This window comes from Gambusia affinis, linkage group LG03, assembly GCF_019740435.1.
Source record: "Gambusia affinis linkage group LG03, SWU_Gaff_1.0, whole genome shotgun sequence".
In the NCBI taxonomy this organism is placed as follows: Eukaryota; Metazoa; Chordata; class Actinopteri; order Cyprinodontiformes; family Poeciliidae; genus Gambusia; species Gambusia affinis.
In genome coordinates, this window is record NC_057870.1 from 26,747,167 (window position 1) to 26,765,005 (window position 17,839).

General features: G+C 40.2%; 1 protein-coding gene across 1 annotated transcript; it reads right to left on the reverse strand.

The window, feature by feature from the left end:
* Positions 1-8,805: 8,805 nt before the first annotated feature.
* On the reverse strand, positions 8,806-17,634 carry bmp3 (bone morphogenetic protein 3). The gene is made up of 3 exons (XM_044112409.1): positions 17,043-17,634; positions 14,224-15,146; positions 8,806-10,479 (listed from the first exon to the last, which is right to left on the reverse strand). Exons 1-3 carry the CDS (start codon positions 17,317-17,319, stop codon positions 10,288-10,290), a joined length of 1,392 nt encoding a protein of 463 aa, XP_043968344.1. The 5' UTR covers positions 17,320-17,634; the 3' UTR covers positions 8,806-10,287.
* Positions 17,635-17,839: the final 205 nt, after the last annotated feature.

Consider the following 17,839-nt stretch of genomic DNA (forward strand, 5'->3'; position numbering starts at 1 on the left):
GGTCAGAAAATTGAAGCAAAGACCTATAATCAACAATTAAACAAAAAAAAAAATGCTGCAGTCAGAAAATAGAGGCAAAAGGGATAACGCTATAAAGAGCAAAAACAACAATTATGAAAAGCTGCATCACTGGAGTTATTTTGCACTCCAGTCCACTAGGGGGAGTCAGCCAGCTCTTCAGTAAAAACAAAATGCCCAGAAAAAAAGTTGGCGGAACAAATAAAAGGTGCGTCGTTTACTTCATGTTTTTTTCGGCCTTTTGGAAATCGTCACGGTTCTCTAAAACATTACCCTACTCTCAACAAGTAAGCAATAATTTTTATTTTAATATTATTGAACTTATTTTACTGTGTTTGTCATGGGTGGACAAGTCGGGTAATATCGCCACTCGCTTGGGGAAATTGAAAGGCAAGCTCACGTTTACTATCATGGATGGATGTAAATTTGATCATCCAGCAACCTTTTAGAGACTTTACCGAGTCTCTAAAAAGTATCAATAACACCTAGATATCACTAAAGCCATAAATATATCCTGAAGGATATTTACACATTCATTCGTCAATCTGTAATCCCAAGCATGTGATTATGTCTTTGAATAAAATATGACCTTCACCTATCAAAATGAATCCAATCAGTTTTTACATTTTTAAACATCCATCATTTCAAAGCTTCATTTTTTTTTATTTTGAAATTATTAAATTTTAATTCCGATAAACAATTATACCCCAGTGAGGCTGTAGGGTCCTCATGTGTAGAGATCTGAGGATAAGAGTTTGTTTTGATGAATTTTATGACCCAACCAGGCCATCTGAGCTGTTCATGGGTTCTTGTTTCAGGTCTGCATGTTCATTAATGTTATACTTTCAGTGTCAAACCACTGAGATCTGAGCCACTACTGACTGGACAAAGCACCATGTTTACTTTCCTTTATGTAAAATGTAAAAGTCAACTTTTTAAGATGGAAACTTTTTTTAACACTGCATTGTTGAGTAAAATTAAAACTTGATGTTGACAAAAAAAAAAACAAAAAAAAAACATGGACAGATGTGAAACTTGCATAATTTTATTCATTTCTTTGAATGCTTTGGAAGAAGGGTGGGAGCTTTTTGTAGGGAGACCTTTTGAAAAGTTCTTCACACTTTGTTTCATATCAGTAGTGACATATATGTCCATCAGTGACTAGAACGTCCATCAGTGCTCCCCAGCTTCAGTTCTCCTTCTCCAGGCCACACCATTACAAGATATGCAACATCCAGTAAATAAATATATGCATGGTAAAGTCTTTTCCATATACAAATATATTTTATGAAGCTTATTGTACAAGCATTTATTTTTTTATCTAACATTTACAAGATACTTTGAGCAGTAAGGATGAGCAAGCTCTTAAAAACAGATTAAATGCTGCCCTGTTTTTCTTTATTTGTTTACTAAGTGCACTCCAGACTGTCAGAGCTGCATAAAAACCTCTTCAGCCTCACTCTGTAGCATGCACCTGATTGCTTCTGCAGACTAAGTAGGAACACTTTGAAAATGTGTCGGTACAAATTACAAAAAGTTAGACAATCTGCAAAATACACGTCTCTTAATATCAAAATAGTGAAATATTAATTTCAAAAATAAACTCCGCTGGTGATCATTGCAATGAAAACAAGCCCTACAGTCACCCTTTGCAGGCTAACCAATTTGTACCACATAAATACCCTCAGCTGCTTGTTGCACATCATCAAGCAAGGTCGGCTATCTGAATGACCGAGTTGCTCCAAATTAAGTCAAAGAAGAGGAAATTCACCCTTTCAAGACTGGAAGGCCTTAAACAGTGAGATATATACAAAAAAATGTACAAGAATGTAAAAAATAAAGAAGTTTTCTGTTGTGTTTAAGGCTGTCTGTGCTGAATAAATATTTGTTTTTTTCACGTTATTAATATGAACTGTAAACTTGATTAAACAACAAACCCCTGAATAATTAATGTCAAATCTTTACTGAATTATTGGGGCCTGCCCATAGCAATGCATAAGGAGAGCAGTGACTGACTTGCGAAGCAAGTCAGTCACTGCCTCCATGCATTGCATGGCAGGCACCTATTGTTCTACACCCAATAGAATGTCTCTTTATTGGGGCCTGCCCATAGCAATGCATAAGGAGAGCAGTGACTGACTTGCGAAGCAAGTCAGTCACTGCCTCCATGCATTGCATGGCAGGCACCTATTGTTCTACACCCAATAGAATGTCTCTTTAAGTATTATTATTTATTATTCTTCCGTCACCCGGAATGCGGCTCGTACCGCTGCGAGCCCACCCACAAAAGTGGTATCAAAACGTGCGGCTCGATCCCGGGAGGTGTGCTATTATTTTTGGTGGGATTTGGAGTTACCATGGCGATGTAAAAGCAAAAAACGACCCCAAAATCACTAACGAGCTCACCAGGTGAAATCTAAATCAAGGGGACGAAGCAACCTCTAAATCTGAAAATACCCTATTTTGAGGATTTTCTGTAAATCATAACTTATGTAAAGCCATTCAAACTTCATTTTGTAGATACGTCCGTGATCTCTTTTAAAGTGAAGACAACGTCAATATGTATTATGGTTTGTCCACAACTTCTTTCTAAGCGACCCAAAGTTTTTGATTTTGGAAAAATCAGAGTGTGAAGGCGCTCCGCTAGAGTGAGAGTCAGAGTGACATTTTGACCCCAAATCATTTTTAACTCGCCCTCACGCTCACAAATATTGCATGATTGGTATCAAACTTGGTCATGACATTGATCGCGTGCCTGCTCCGGTCAAATGTTTTCAAAAATTATCTAAGCGCTTACGGTTTTCTCTCCAGGTGCTTCAGAGCAAAATCATGCGCCAGGGTAGCAGAAAGATCTCACTGATTCACTTCCATGTATTTCTGAAAAATTTTAGACCTTGGCACACAACTTTTTTATATCATTGCTGTTAATACTGTGAGTGAGGTAGAGATATGAATGGCGGGACTATGTGAGACGACAAATAGCCCTCTCATATGCTTCAAACGGTTTTCGAATATGTATTACGGTTCCCGAACGGGAAACAGTTTTTTGCAATGCTTTTTTTAGTCAAACTGGCTGGCTCAAACAGAGAATTGTCTCCCCCTGGATGTCTCACTCACAGCTGGCAGGGAGGATTATTTACCATGGCAACGGAACCCAGAGCAGGGAGAGTTGCTGAGGACTACAAATCGCATCACTGTAGTTCTACTAGTAGTTCAGTTAAAACAGAGGAGGACTGAGCTGGCCTTTAGAACAACTTGCTGCTATGGGCTGTATATAACTCATTTAACCCTGTCACTGTTACACATGGGATGAGTTTGGCCCTTTGAAATGAAGCTTACTGAAAATTTCAAAATAAAAGCCCTTGAAAATTTTTACATCAGGTCATTGCTTTTTTGAGCGTTATATGACTGATTTAATCCAATGACTGTTACACATGGGATGACTTTGACCCTTTCAAATGAAGCTTAACACAAATTTCAAAATAAAAGCCTTGGGAATTTTTACATCATGTAATTGCTCTTTTTGGCTTTATGTGACTGGTTTATCCAAAGCACTCTTACACATTGGATTAGTGTGGGCATTTAATATGAAGCTTACTGCAAATTTCAGAATAAAAGCCTCAATATGCCCCTCTGAATAGTGCACCGCCATAGGCGGTGCAATGATATCATTCTGCATTATCTGGTTCTCTCAGGTTAGGGAGCTGCCTTGCGTAGCAAGGCAGTTCATTAGCATTAGCCTTTTAGCTTAAATAAGCTATTACCTATTTTTCTTACTTATCTGCCATGTTTAGTATTCTGAAGGAATTAAGTAACTTACAGGGAACATTCAAATAATATCCCACATGCTACTGAGAGCATTCACGCTAACATTAGCATTTTTGCTCATTTTAGCTTATACACATAATTTATCATACTGAATGGTGCATGTCCAGTTTAATTAACTTTCTGGTGATTCTATTGATTCTATTGATTACATTGCAGCTTTCTTTAGCATTGATGGAAATTTTTAGCATCAGAACGCTGGGTCCAAACTGACGGGCACACTTTGGCAGGCCCCAGTTAAATTTCTTCAGGAATTTTCTAGTTATTATTGGGGCCTGCCCATAGCAATGCATAAGGAGAGCAGTGACTGACTTGCGAAGCAAGTCAGTCACTGCCTCCATGCATTGCATGGGCAGGAACCTATTGTTCTACACCCAATAGAATGTCTCTTTAAGTATTATTATTTATTATTCTTCCGTCACCCGGAATGCGGCTCGCACCGCTGCGAGCCCACCCACAAAAGTGGTATCAAAACGTGCGGCCCGATCCGGGGTGGTGTGATATTACTTCTGGTGGTTTTTGGAGTTACCTTGGCTACTTAAAATTAAAAAAACGACCCCAAAATCACTAACGAGCTCACCAGGTGAAATCTTGTCGTCAAGGGGACGAAGCAACCTCTAAATCTTAAAATACCCTATTTTGAGGATTTTCTGTGTCATAACTTCATGTAGAAACGCCATTCAAACTTCATTTTGTAGATACGTCCGTGATCTCTTTTAAAGTGAAGACAGCGTCAATATGTATTATGGTTTGTCCACAACTTCTTTCTAAGCGACCCAAAGTTTTTGATTTTGGAAAAATCAGAGTGTGAAGGCGCTCCGCTAGAGTGAGAGTCAGAGCGACATTTTGACCCCAAATCATTTTTAACTTCGCCCTCACGCTCACAAATATTGCATGATTGGTATCAAACTTGGTCATGACATTGATACGCTGCGTGCCTGCTCCGGTCAAATGTTTTCAAAAATTATCTAGCGCTTACAGTTTTCTCTCCAGGTGCTTCAGAGCAAAGTCATGCGCCAGGGTAGCAGACAGATCTCACTGATTCACTTCCATGTATTTCTGAAAAATTTCAGACCTTGGCACACACTTTTTTATCTCATCGCTGTTAATACTGTGAGTGAGGTAGAGATATGAATGGCGGGACTATGTGAGGCGACAAATAGCCCTCTCATATGCTTCAAGCGGTTTTGAATATGTATTACGGTTCCCGAGCAGGAAACAGTTTTTGCAATGCTTTTTAGTCAAACTGGCTGGCTCAAACAGAGAATTGTCTCCCCTGGATGTCTCACTCACAGCTGGCAGAGAGGATTATTTACCATGGCAACGGAACCCAGAGCAGGAGAGCTGCTGAGGACTACAAATCGCATCACTGTAGTTCTAACTACTAGTTCAGTTAAAACAGAGGAGGACTGAGCTGGCCTTTAGAAAAACTTGCTGCTATGGGCTGTATATAACTAATTTAACCCTGTCACTGTTACACATGGGATGAGTTTGGCCCTTTTATGAAGCTTACTGAAAATTTCAAAATAAAAGCCCTTGAAAATTTTTACATCAGGTCATTTACTTTTTGAAGCGTTATATGACTGATTTAATCAATGACTGTTACACATGGGATGACTTTGACCCTTTCAAATGAAGCTTAACAAAATTTCAAAATAAAAGCCTTGGGAATTTTTACATCATGTAATTGCTCTTTTTGGCTTTATGTGATTGGTTTATCCAAAGCACTCTTACACATTGGATTAGTGTGGGCATTTAATATGAAGCTTACTGAAAATTTCAAAATAAAAGCCCTTGAAAATTTTTACATCAGGTCATTGCTTTTTTGAGCGTTATATGACTGATTTAATCCAATGACTGTTACACATGGGATGACTTTGACCCTTTCAAATGAAGCTAAATAAAAATTTCAAAATAAAAGCTTTGGCAATTTTTACATCATGTAATTGCTCTTTTTGGCTTTATGTGACTGGTTTATCCAAAGCACTCTTACACATTGGATTAGTGTGGGCATTTAATATGAAGCTTACTGCAAATTTCAAAATAAAAGCCTCAAAATGCCCCTCTGGACAGTGCACCGCCAGAGGCGGTGCAGTGATATCATTCTGCATTATCTGTTTATCCGAGGTTAGGGAACTGCCTTGCGCAGCAAGGCAGTTCATTAGCATTAGCCTTTTAGCTTAAATAAGCTATTTTCTATTTTTCAGACTTATTAGCCATGTTTAGTATACTTAATGGAGTAAGTAAATGACAGTAAACATTCTAATGATACCCCACATGGTACTGAAAGTATTTATGCTTACATTAGCATATTTGTTCATTTTAGCTAATACACTTGCTTTATCATACTGAATGTTGCATGTCCAGCTTACTTAACATTCTTGTGATTCTCCACATGCTATTGATTACATTGCAGCTTTCTTTAGCATCGATGCTAATTCTTAGCATCAGAACGCTGGGTCCAAACCGACGGGCACACTTTGGCAGGCCCCAGTTAAATTTCTTCAGGAATTTTCTAGTTATTCTTAACTTATTCTTCCGTCACCGTGAATGCGGCTCGTACCGCTGCGAGCCCACCCACAAAAGTGGTATCAAAACGTGCGGCTCGATCCCGGGAGGTGTGCTATTACTTATGGTGGGATTTGGAGTTTCCATGGCGACGTAAAAAGCAAAAAACGACCCCAAAATCACTAACGAGCTCACCAGGTGCAAGTCTAAATGCGTCAAGGGATGAGGCAACCAGTAAATCCTGAAAATACCCTATTTTTGAGGATTTTCTGTGTCGAAATCATAACTTTATGTAGAAACGCCATTCAAACTTCATTTTGTAGATCGTCCGTGATCTCTTTTAAAGTGAAGACAGCACGTCAATATGTATTATGGTTTGTCCACAACTTCTTTCTAAGCGACCCAAAGTTTTTGATTTTTGGAAAAATCAGAGTGTGAAGGCCGCTCCGCTAGAGTGAGAGTCAGAGCGACATTTTGACCCCAAATCATTTTTTAACTCGCCCTCACGCTCACAAATATTGCATGATTGGTATCAAACTTGGTCATGACATTGATACGCGTGCCTGCTCCGGTCAAATGTTTTCAAAAATTATCTAGCGCTTACAGTTTTCTCTCCAGGTGCTTCAGAGCAAAGTCATGCGCCAGGGTAGCAGACAGATCTCACTGATTCACTTCCATGTATTTCTGAAAAATTTCAGACCTTGGCACACACTTTTTTTATCTCATCGCTGTTAATACTGTGAGTGAGGTAGAGATATGAATGGCGGGACTATGTGAGGCGACAAATAGCCCTCTCATATGCATCAAACGGTTTTCGAATATGTATTACGGTTCCCGAGCACGGGAAACAGTTTTTTACAATGCTTTTTAGTCAAACTGGCTGGCTCAAACAGAGAATTGTCTCCCCTGGATGTCTCACTCACAGCTGGCAGAGAGGATTATTTACCATGCAACGGAACCCAGAGCAGGGAGAGGTGCTGAGGACTACAAATACGCATCACTGTAGTTCGAACTACTAGTTCAGTTAAAACAGAGGAGGACTGAGCTGGCCTTTAGAAAAACTTGCTGCTATGGGCTGTATATAACTAATTTAACCCTGTCACTGTTACACATGGGATGAGTTTGGCCCTTTGAAATGAAGCTTACTGAAAATTTCAAAATAAAAGCCCTTGAAAATTTTTACATCAGGTCATTGCTTTTTTGAGCGTTATATGACTGATTTAATCCAATGACTGTTACACATGGGATGACTTTGACCCTTTCAAATGAAGCTTAACAAAAATTTCAAAATAAAAGCCTTGGGAATTTTTACATCATGTAATTGCTCTATTTGGCTTTATGTGACTGGTTTATCCAAAGCACTCTTACACATTGGATTAGTGTGGGCATTTAATATGAAGCTTACTGCAAATTTCAAAATAAAAGCCTCAAAATGCCCCTCTGGACAGTGCACCGCCGGAGGCGGTGCAGTGATATCATTCTGCATTATCTGTTTATCCGAGGTTAGGGAACTGCCTTGCGCAGCAAGGCAGTTGATTAGCATTAGCCTTTTAGCTTAAATAAGCTATTTTCTATTTTTCAGACTTATTAGCCATGTTTAGTATACTTAATGGAGTAAGTAAATGACAGTAAACATTCTAATGATACCCCACATGCTACTGAAAGTATTTATGCTTACATTAGCATATTTGCTCATTTTAGCTAATACACTTACTTTATCATACTGAATGTTGCATGTCCAGCTTACTTAACATTCTTGTGATTCTCCACATGCTATTGATTACATTGCAGCTTTCTTTAGCATTGATGCTAATTCTTAGCATCAGAACGCTGGGTCCAAACCGACGGGCACACTTTGGCAGGCCCCAGTTAAATTTCTTCAGGAATTTTCTAGTTCTAGCATGTAATCCACAAAATTAGGTCTGATCTCCTTGGTGACTGAATAAAGTTAATTATTTTTTGGTATTATTGATTTAAAAAAACCTCCTCAGCCACTTTATGCTAAAGTCGACTTGTAGAATAAAAAGATAAACTTCAGGCTCTGACTATGTGCTTAGGAGCAAAAAGATCAAAGCTGTGCATAAAAGATAGACACTAACTCACCAAATTATTGATTTATGGTGCAATACCAATGGTGGCCACTAGTCGGTTCTAGTCCTTTCAAAGAACTCATCAGATCCTAACTAAAATTCTTCCCGTGAATTGCTGTGACATCAAAAAGAATATTAGTATTTTTGTATATATATATTTTTTCATTTTCGGCATTTAAAAAAATGTTCATTTATTGCCCAGCTACCGTCACCGCTCACTCTGGAAAAACAAAAAACAAGATCATGGTGATCACCTCTCATAAAGGCTCCAGGTTCCTTCATGGGAAACTAAACTAAAACCTGTGCAGTGTTTTTTTCTTTTTCTTTTTTTAATAACAACAATCAGCATAAAACAAATGATATGTAAAGCAAAACCGGTTTAGAGGAGCCCTGTATATTGACAGAATGCTAATTTTGTCAAGAAAAAAAACATCCACTAAGGCACTTTATAAAGCTTATTCTTAATAAACATTCTAAATTATAGCAAGGACAACATGTACAGTTTAGGATACAAAAAATAGTTGGATTACAATGTGTGAAAGCAAATAAATATTTTGAGTCTGATATTAGGCTCTAGGAATTATTATTATTTGTGATTTATTTTTCGATCTAAGAAAGGTTTGAAACATCTCAGTAAGAATTAGGTAAGTTATTTAATTCCAGAGGAGTTTTTTTTCCTCATTTGCTGTTTCCCCTTAAAAGGGTTTATTGGATTTTTTAAAGTGGGGTTTTGTTCAGAGTGTACGTGTCGTAAATATCTTGTGTGCAGCTTACAGAATTTTCATTTTGTTGAAATAGAGAGCAGTTGTCTGGCTAACAGCTAGGCAGCAATAATGCTAAAACAACTCTAGATTCAAAATTACAAGTACTGCTTATAAAGCTTTGCACCACTATTGCATTTGCATTAAAAATTTTAAATCTTTTCTAAAATATAATTCATTCACAGTAGGTCACATGTTGGTTGTAATTTAACAAGGCAGAAGTTGTATGTTCCTCTTAAACGGAATGCTAATCTTAGATCCAAGTAAAGATGCTAAGAGAGGAATATATTGCAGGTAAGATATTTACTACTCATATACTGTCAATAGAACACCACTTTTAAAAATCTGAACTAATTTCTGAAGTTCAGAATGACTTCTCTCATTCTAAAGTACTTAATCTCCTGAAAGCTCCGATTAATATAAAATACAGACAAAATGTAGCTTACTCTCCTGCATGAAGGAAAATCTTAAAAAACAAACAAAAATAAACTTAAGTGGAGCCGTAATCTGAACACAAACATGTAAATCTACTGTCTATACATCAAACTCTGGCTTTGGAACCTAATATAATCCCATATAGCAGCCAAGCCCATAATTATGCATAATCCTCTTTTATAGCGAATAACAGTGATAGTACAGACATAAATACATACACAGAGTAACAAATACCATGCAAGTGTGAGCAGAGGTGGCTTTTTAAGGATAAAGAGAAGTTCATGCGATGAAGGAGAGAATGACGAGAGAACACCTTCCTTCGGCCCACAGCTGTCAGCTCCAGCTGAGTCGGCTTTCCTTAATGATTCATATTTTTCCCCTCAGTTTCTGTCTCTGTTGGTGTGATTTGTTCCACCCTGCTGTCACCCAACGGATTACACATGAGAAATATGCAGATAAAGAGTCGGTCAGCGCTGAGATGTGCTAATGTCATCCATTTCTTCCCCTGAGCTGACCAGTGTCCTCCTCACCTGGAACAACAGGTGGCGCTCTCCTCCAGTGCAAACGGGAAGCTGTGCTCAGTGGATGTTTAGTTTCAGGTTGCAGGGTGTTTGTTTCTGTGTGGCACGAGGTGCAGACAGGAAGCGGAACTATCGGCAGGCGCAGGAGTCGACGGTCATGTTGGGGTAGACTTTCAGCACCACGTTCTTGTCCTCATCGAAGAAGAGGATGCTGAGGGAGGACATCTTCTCTGGGACGCAGCACGGCTCAGGGATGCCGGGTACGACGCCCACAGCCCGAACAATGCTCTGGATGGTGGCGTGGTTCGAGGGCTTCAGAGCCTGAAGGGAAAAAACCCACAAAAACAAATCTAAGATTCTGCAGCCTTAGCTTTAGGTGCTAACGCTAACGGCAACAACTCTCATCTTTTTCTGCTAAATATAATTGTGGTATTGAGATTATTGAGGTTCTCATCTGTTTCATCACAGCTATCTTTAGGTCCCACCACAGTAATTCAGTAATTTCAATCCATTGCATTCAATCCAAACTCAAACATTTAAACGGATCAAACTGGAAATGGATTATTCTGAACTGAACAGACTTTTAAATTTAGTTTTAACATTTAATTTGCGAAAACACAGATGTATATGGCAGAGTGTTTTTTAATGATTTTGTTTTATATCTCTTGATACATTTGATCTAACATGGCCAGAATTGTTTTACACCGATTACAAGTCCCTAAAGCTTCCTTCTGCTGGAACCTTTTCTTCTTAAATCCCGTGCATTAAGTGAGGATTTTTATTTTTTATGATTCTTTCTTTTCCCTACTATCATAAATGAACTAATGACATGTTGGCTTTATCAATAAAGTATTACATTATTGTGTTTAACCAACAGACAGGAAGCCAAGGTGACAGCTGTGGTCTAGCTACTTTTATTACATAAACTCAACTACTTAAAAAAAAAAAAAAACTAGGAAAATGCCCAGCAGGGGGAGCTTGAACTTGTGTTTTTTGCTGTGTCTAAGTATCTTGTTTTGTTTTTACTCTGTTCTTGACAAACCATCTGAGCGCCTGAAAGCTGTCTTTAAATGCCTGACAGTTCACATGCCTGATTAGCAGCTTCAGGGCTCGCGCTTCCTTCACGTCACAAAAGAAAGCAGCTTTTGATAGAAACTATTTAGTAGCTTCTGACAAAGAAGGTGGATCGTCACAGGCTCCTCTGCCTGAGCAGAAAAGCTGCAGGAGAGGGAGGCGGCTGCCTGCAGGGCCCGGGGCCTGACTGCTGGGACTAATTACATCCCACTACAAAGGGCTGTGACTCCACTCTAATGAATTAAATAGATGGAGCTGGAGCATTCCGGCCATGTTTAGAATACCTGTGATGTTATCTTGTCACCGGGAGCCAAACTTTAACATTGTCCTCTAATTGTTTTTTTTTCCCCACTAAAGGTAAAGGTGTAAAAATGTAGCTGAGGTCAGCCACCTGCTGTGAGCTTTTCTTCATTGATCTGCAACTTGACCTGTGTTTCCCACATGCCCTGTGCATTAGGACGTTACTTTGAACTAACCATTTTTATTAAATTACATCGTTATACTGTTGATGCTAATCTTCAAAGGCTTTCTGATCTTTCTGCAAAGTAGAGTAGAAACTGAAGAGGATCCAGTGGCTGTGAGCAGTTTATCCCAGCAGTTGAAGATTAAAGCTAGTAAAGTTTGGGATTATCATCCATAATGGAAGACAGACACACTTCTGACTTTAATGTTGCTAAGGTTAATACAACGCAGAGCCTAACAACATCGGCTAACAAAGACTGACGGACGCACTGATTGCTGAACGCAGCCGACTCTGTTTACCTAATGTCCACAGAGAGCGTCTGTGTAGGTTTTTATTCTTCTCTTACAGTATGAGACCTCACTAATGGGTAATGGACTTCTTCAGCGCATGTTTTTGGATCACCTGTTGACACAGATTTGCATTTGGAGTAAAAATGCAATCAGTGGCCACTTTATTAGGTACACCTGTTCAACAGTGCAACATTATGTTGAGAGAATACCATCTGGTTTTTCTGACGAAACAGAAGGGCAAGATCAGTGAGATAACAAGACATTCTCTAGCAACTCTCTGCAGAGCATCCCACGTGTCTGGGTCTGTTCCCGGGTCTCATCCAACATGGAGGAGACATTTAACCTGACCCTGAACCTCCTCAACCAATTTACTTACTTAAATATACTTTACCCACTCACTACCCACTACCTGAAGGGAGCAACAATGATAGCCTTACATTTGGAAGATCTGACTCATTGTGCAATTACACTGCTGTAAACCACTTCACTGACTTCAAGAAGCTAATGCAACAATATCTGCAAAAGGAAAGATGAAACCATGTCCTCTCTGCTTACGCCATGAGATGTCACAGCACTTTAGTTTAACGTATAGAAGAGGTTTGCTTGTTTTAGGGTTTTCACACCTGATAGTCCAATAGCCTCGGTTAGATTGGGGAACAGACCCATTTGTTTCATTTTCAACTTTTGCGGTTTGGTTTCACACTGCACTGTGAAAAACAATCCAAACCCTTTGAAAAAGCTGTTCCCCTCCTCACCTGTGGTGGTGCTGTACCAAGAACCACTGGAGGACTTGACACAAAAACCTACGAAGAAGACAATTTCCTTCATCATGAAATATGATCGAAAATGGAGTAGCGTCAGATTTATAGGATTTCTCTTTTGTCTTTGGTAAAGGATCCCAAGCCATTTCTACCACAAGATCTAAGCCCCTTTTGCACTGCACCGCTGGACCCAGGTTGACCCGGCTGATGGTTTTTGCATTAGCACTTCTAGCCCGGTACCACCCCGCTTGCTGGAACCCTGAAAACTGCCAATTGGGCCAGCCAAACCGGGCTGGTTTGGAGTTAGCTGCTGATTGGTTCATTGGCTGCGGGGGCGGGACAAAGATCAGATCTCTGGGTCAGAGGAGCTCTAGACTTTCTCAATGGATATCATTTCAATATGCTGCATCAATAAATTCCCGTCATAATCTATTCTTACCCTACACTGGGATTGCAATTGCCTCTACAGCCAAAGATTTTAATGGTAAATGTAAATAACATTTCTTCAACTGAACCGATCAGAAGTCGGTTAGGCTGTGAAAAGGGGATTTCCACATGTGGCCACTCCAGCTGGGAAATCCCGCCTACCGCTAAGATAGTTCAGCTCACCGTGAGTTTTGCTCAGAGACGACATTAAGATGAGATTTTTTTCTTTTCGTTAAATTTACATTTAACGAAAAGAAAAAAAAGCTTGTAAAAGCTTTTTTTTCATTGCGAAAAGTAAAAAGCTTTACAGCTGAGGAAAATGTTCCCCTTTGCTTCCTCGCTCATGAGTGCATACAGAAAAAGCGGGACAGGAGACCCGAGAAGAAAACTGCTCTGCTGTCGCTGGGGAGATCACCTGGGTAGCTTTAGCAAAAATTTGATTTGCGTGACGTATCCTGCTCAATGCAAAACAATCAGAGCCATAGAACCAATAGGACCGGGTCGAATTGAGCCGGGCTGGGCCAGGCCGGACACTGCAGTGCCAAAAGGGCTCTAGAGTCTTGCTTTTGTTTTGGTTGTATTTATCCAGAATGCTTTGCATTACATTCCACTTCCTGCTTTTGGAGCGGTCTCAAGTCTGCTTGGCGTTCGCATGCTTAAGAACTGCACCAGAGTTCACGTCAACCGAGCCGAGACCGAAGATTTAGATCATAATTGAAGTATTTGGTGTGCTGTTTCTTAAATATCAAGTGTTGTTTTAGCTTCAGCAGAAAGAAGACAATTAAGGCCACTGAGAAAAATGATTTTTATCACAATATTCTGACTTTTTTTTTCACAGAATCAAAACTTTTGATCTCAGAAAATTTAAGTCAAAATTCTTTGGGGTTTTTTCTGTCTTCTTCCATATAAGGAACCTTAAAATATCCTATTGCAATTATCCTCATCAAAGTTTTGTGTTTTTATTTTTTTTCAGCATTGAACACATAATATTTGGAGGCCTGAAGCAACTTTTTGTTTTGCAAAATGAAACGTGAAATATTTGTTTTCTCACCTTTGGCATTGGGAACTGGCAGGATCCCGAACAATAGAAGGCATCAAAAGACTTTGGCGATATAATCCATTCGCTCCACCCGATGTCCGCAAAGTCCACTTTGAGGTACCTTCGAGCGCAGTTCCTCGGCTCGTTCCACTGCTTCTTTCGCGCCTTTTTGATGGTCTGCTCATCAAACTGCAGTAGGGGATTTTTGGGTCGCTGATTCTTGCGAACCTTTTTCCGTGGCCGACGAGGCTGCTTGTTTTCTATTGGCTCGTACGGACTCGTCTCGTCCCATCCTTTCGTCTCGTACGGATACTCGGGTCCAGGAAGTTCGTTGTTTTGCAAAGGGAGAAGAACGTTCGCTGACCGCTTGTGTCTGGAAAGCAACTGTCGTTCTTGCTCAGTGTTGTTGTGCTCTCTCAGCTTTTGAAGGCTGTGTGAAATGGAGCCCTCTCCTCCCAGTGAGTGGTGTCTCTGGAGAGTGGCTACCACGCTTTCAGGCTCCGAGATGGCAGAGTCGTTGGCATAAACCAGGATATAGGGCGAACGGTCGGACAGGAGCTTCTTCCACCGTTGTGGACCTTGTGAGGCAACGTCAATCCCAATGAGCAACTCGTCGTGATGTTTGGCCTGATTGACCACTCGGGTTATGTCCCTCCACTGCCACGAAATGAAGTCCCTGTAGAGGGTGGACACATTTATCCGAAAGTGTCCCAGACTCCTCATCTTGTTGTCCACGGAAGCAAAGCTCCAGATGACCATGTGGATGTGGCTGTGTCTCCGGGGACCATGGCGGGCGCAGTGTTTGGGCGTGAAGCAGCGCTGGGTGTTGTTCTGAAGGTCTCCGATGTAGTAATGAAGAGTTGCCGACAGAACGTCCTCAGACTGGGTGAGGGAGGTGAGGTTAAAAACCTGGAGCTGCTTGTTGTTTATTGTGCCTGGAAACAGTGAGAAGTAACAGTTACACAATGTAAAACCGTACATATAGTGTGGATAAATAACTTCAGCAGGGTGACCGCATATGTACGACAGCATATTAGGGCCATTGTAGACAGAAAAAAAGAATTTAACTTCCACCATAAAACTCAGAAATTGTGAGATCAGTTTCAGAAATTTTCTAGAAAAATCTTTTTAATTTGAAAAGTTGGAAATGAATAAAATTAGTAGTAAAAGTGTTACACTTTGCTGAAAACAAAGTGAATAATTCTGTTTCAGCAATTTTTATTTATTCTGATTGAAAGTTAAAAATACAGGTAATTGTCAAACTTTCAAATTGTTTAAAACAGGATTTTAAACTTTGATCACAGATAAATAGATGCTTGATGCATCGTCACTGTCTGCAGAATTAATACAACAAAGTAAGGATCAAACTTTTACTGGCAAGGTGTGCTTAGTGATGTAATGATGGCTTCAGGCTGGTTCTCTGGCTGTGGAAAACCCCACCACATTTTTTTTTTAGAACCAGCAGAGAACCACCTGTAGCCGCTGTTTTAGTTTAGCACTGAAACCACTACGGTGGAAAACCCCTAAAAATATCCTCCTCCTGCCCAGCTGGGAGCTGTTACTTGTTTGTCCTTAAAAAGTGCCTCAAGATGACATTTGGCCATCTGGACTTACTTGAAGTATAGATGAGTTACGCCTTCTTTTTTTTTCAGAAGAACTGTGAAGACATCTTAACATTTGCATAAGATTGTACTGTCATATTCGGATGGTTAACGACAGGATGCATTTGTGAAACTTAAGCATAAAGTAGATGTTTAGAAAATAATGACAAAGTAAACAACTACTGCATATAAACAGATAAGCCATCCGAAGGTTTAGTTCTAAAAGGTGGGAACATTCACACATGAACTGTTTCTGCTCTGAGTATCCATTAGCTTGTTTCCCAATGATAATTTTGCTGTTTTTGCTAAACTAAGACAAATCTGACTGCTATTAACTTCTGGTAACATATTGACTACTTTTACCTAACCAACATAACCGTGAATCTGAATGGAACCTAAATATTTTTAGAACTAAAACAAAGCTTTGCTGTGTTTGCACAAGAAGAGAGCCACATTTTTCACCTCACCAAGTTGACTTTAATGGTATGAGGGAGAATCTGTCGCAAACGTGTTACACAGGAATGAGGTGAATTCCCCTTTCATATGCAGCAATCAGACGACAGGAGGCAGTAGTTTACAATCTTATAGCAGCTGATCGCCTTCAGCAGCGCCTGCATCAAGTTGATAACCCAGAGTCTGCGCGTACATTTAAAGTGGATGATCTTAAAGGTCAAAGTGAAATTAAAGCCGCTGAAAAACATGTCTGGAGTGGAAACTCCTGTTCTGCTGCGACACAGACAGGCTGAGCAGCTTCCCGGTCCTGACCCGAGGGGAAGATCTATTTACAGTATCTGAAAGTGAAATGTCAAGATAATGGGGAAAAATGTGACAGTAAACGACGTTGAACGTCATGAAACAGTCAGATTTCAGTCAAAGTTTCCGTCTGAAGGAAGTGGTAACAGGTTGATCACATCAGAAGAAGTGGATCAACAGGTGGATTTTTGTCAAGCTCCATAAATAAGAAAATAAAGAGGATGAAGTTGATTAATTTATACTATTTAACCCAGAACAGAACATTGTTTGCTTTTTTTTGTTTGTTTGTTTGAACGAACTGCATTTTCAAAAATAAATAGTAAAATTACGCAGATTCTGCGGACACTGCGCAGTAAAGTGTCAAACAGGACGTTCTCAGATCAACTTCAAACTTGTGATGGCAACACTAACACGTTAAGAAATAAGCGGATCGTTTCTGTGCTTCATGGCAAAGTGCGTAATATCCTAGATACGTACCCCAGTGCGCTTTGAAGCTGCGAACCGTGTTGCCGTCCCTGAAGGGAAACCCGGCCCGGTTGTACTTGTCGTAAAGCATCTGCATGTGCTCTGTCATTGTATCCTGCAAATGCGCGTCCCGGTCATCCTTGGCGGCGTACTTTTTATCCACCGAGTGCGTAAAATCCCCCTTTAACCTCTCGGGGAAACTGTCCGTTTTCAACATCGCGCAGAATCCAGCGCACAGATAACTCCATCCATAAAGCACGACGAGCACGAACCGAGAGTAGAGAGCCATGGCTGAGGCAAAGTCAAGAGAGAAGTGGAAAAAACAACAGCTGTGGACAAACTCACAGCCAGACGTGTGTCCTATCTTTTTAAAAGCCAAACCATCAACTGGGGAGTCCAAAATTGTTTATCATCACCACGTCTTCCACGTTTTCTAAGTGCTTTAGATATGTTGTATATAAGCAACAGTCAATAGAATTAAAATGCTCCAGCGCACAACAGATGGTGTGATAAAACAGATGCGGGAGATCTGCGCCTCCGCAGAAAACACTCCTGGTTTCAGCTCTGCAGCACTCAACCGTCCCCCCGTCTCAGCTTTCATTGAAGGTAAAGCATGTTGTGCTTAGTATTATAGGGCTTGAGGGACCAGCTGGGTATTCCTCACACACACAGACGCATGCACACGCACTTACACACACACACACACACACACACACACACACACACACACACACACACACACACAGAGAGAGGGAGGGAGGGAGGGAAACGAGCGAGAGAGTTTCCTGCCCAGGATACTTTTACGCACA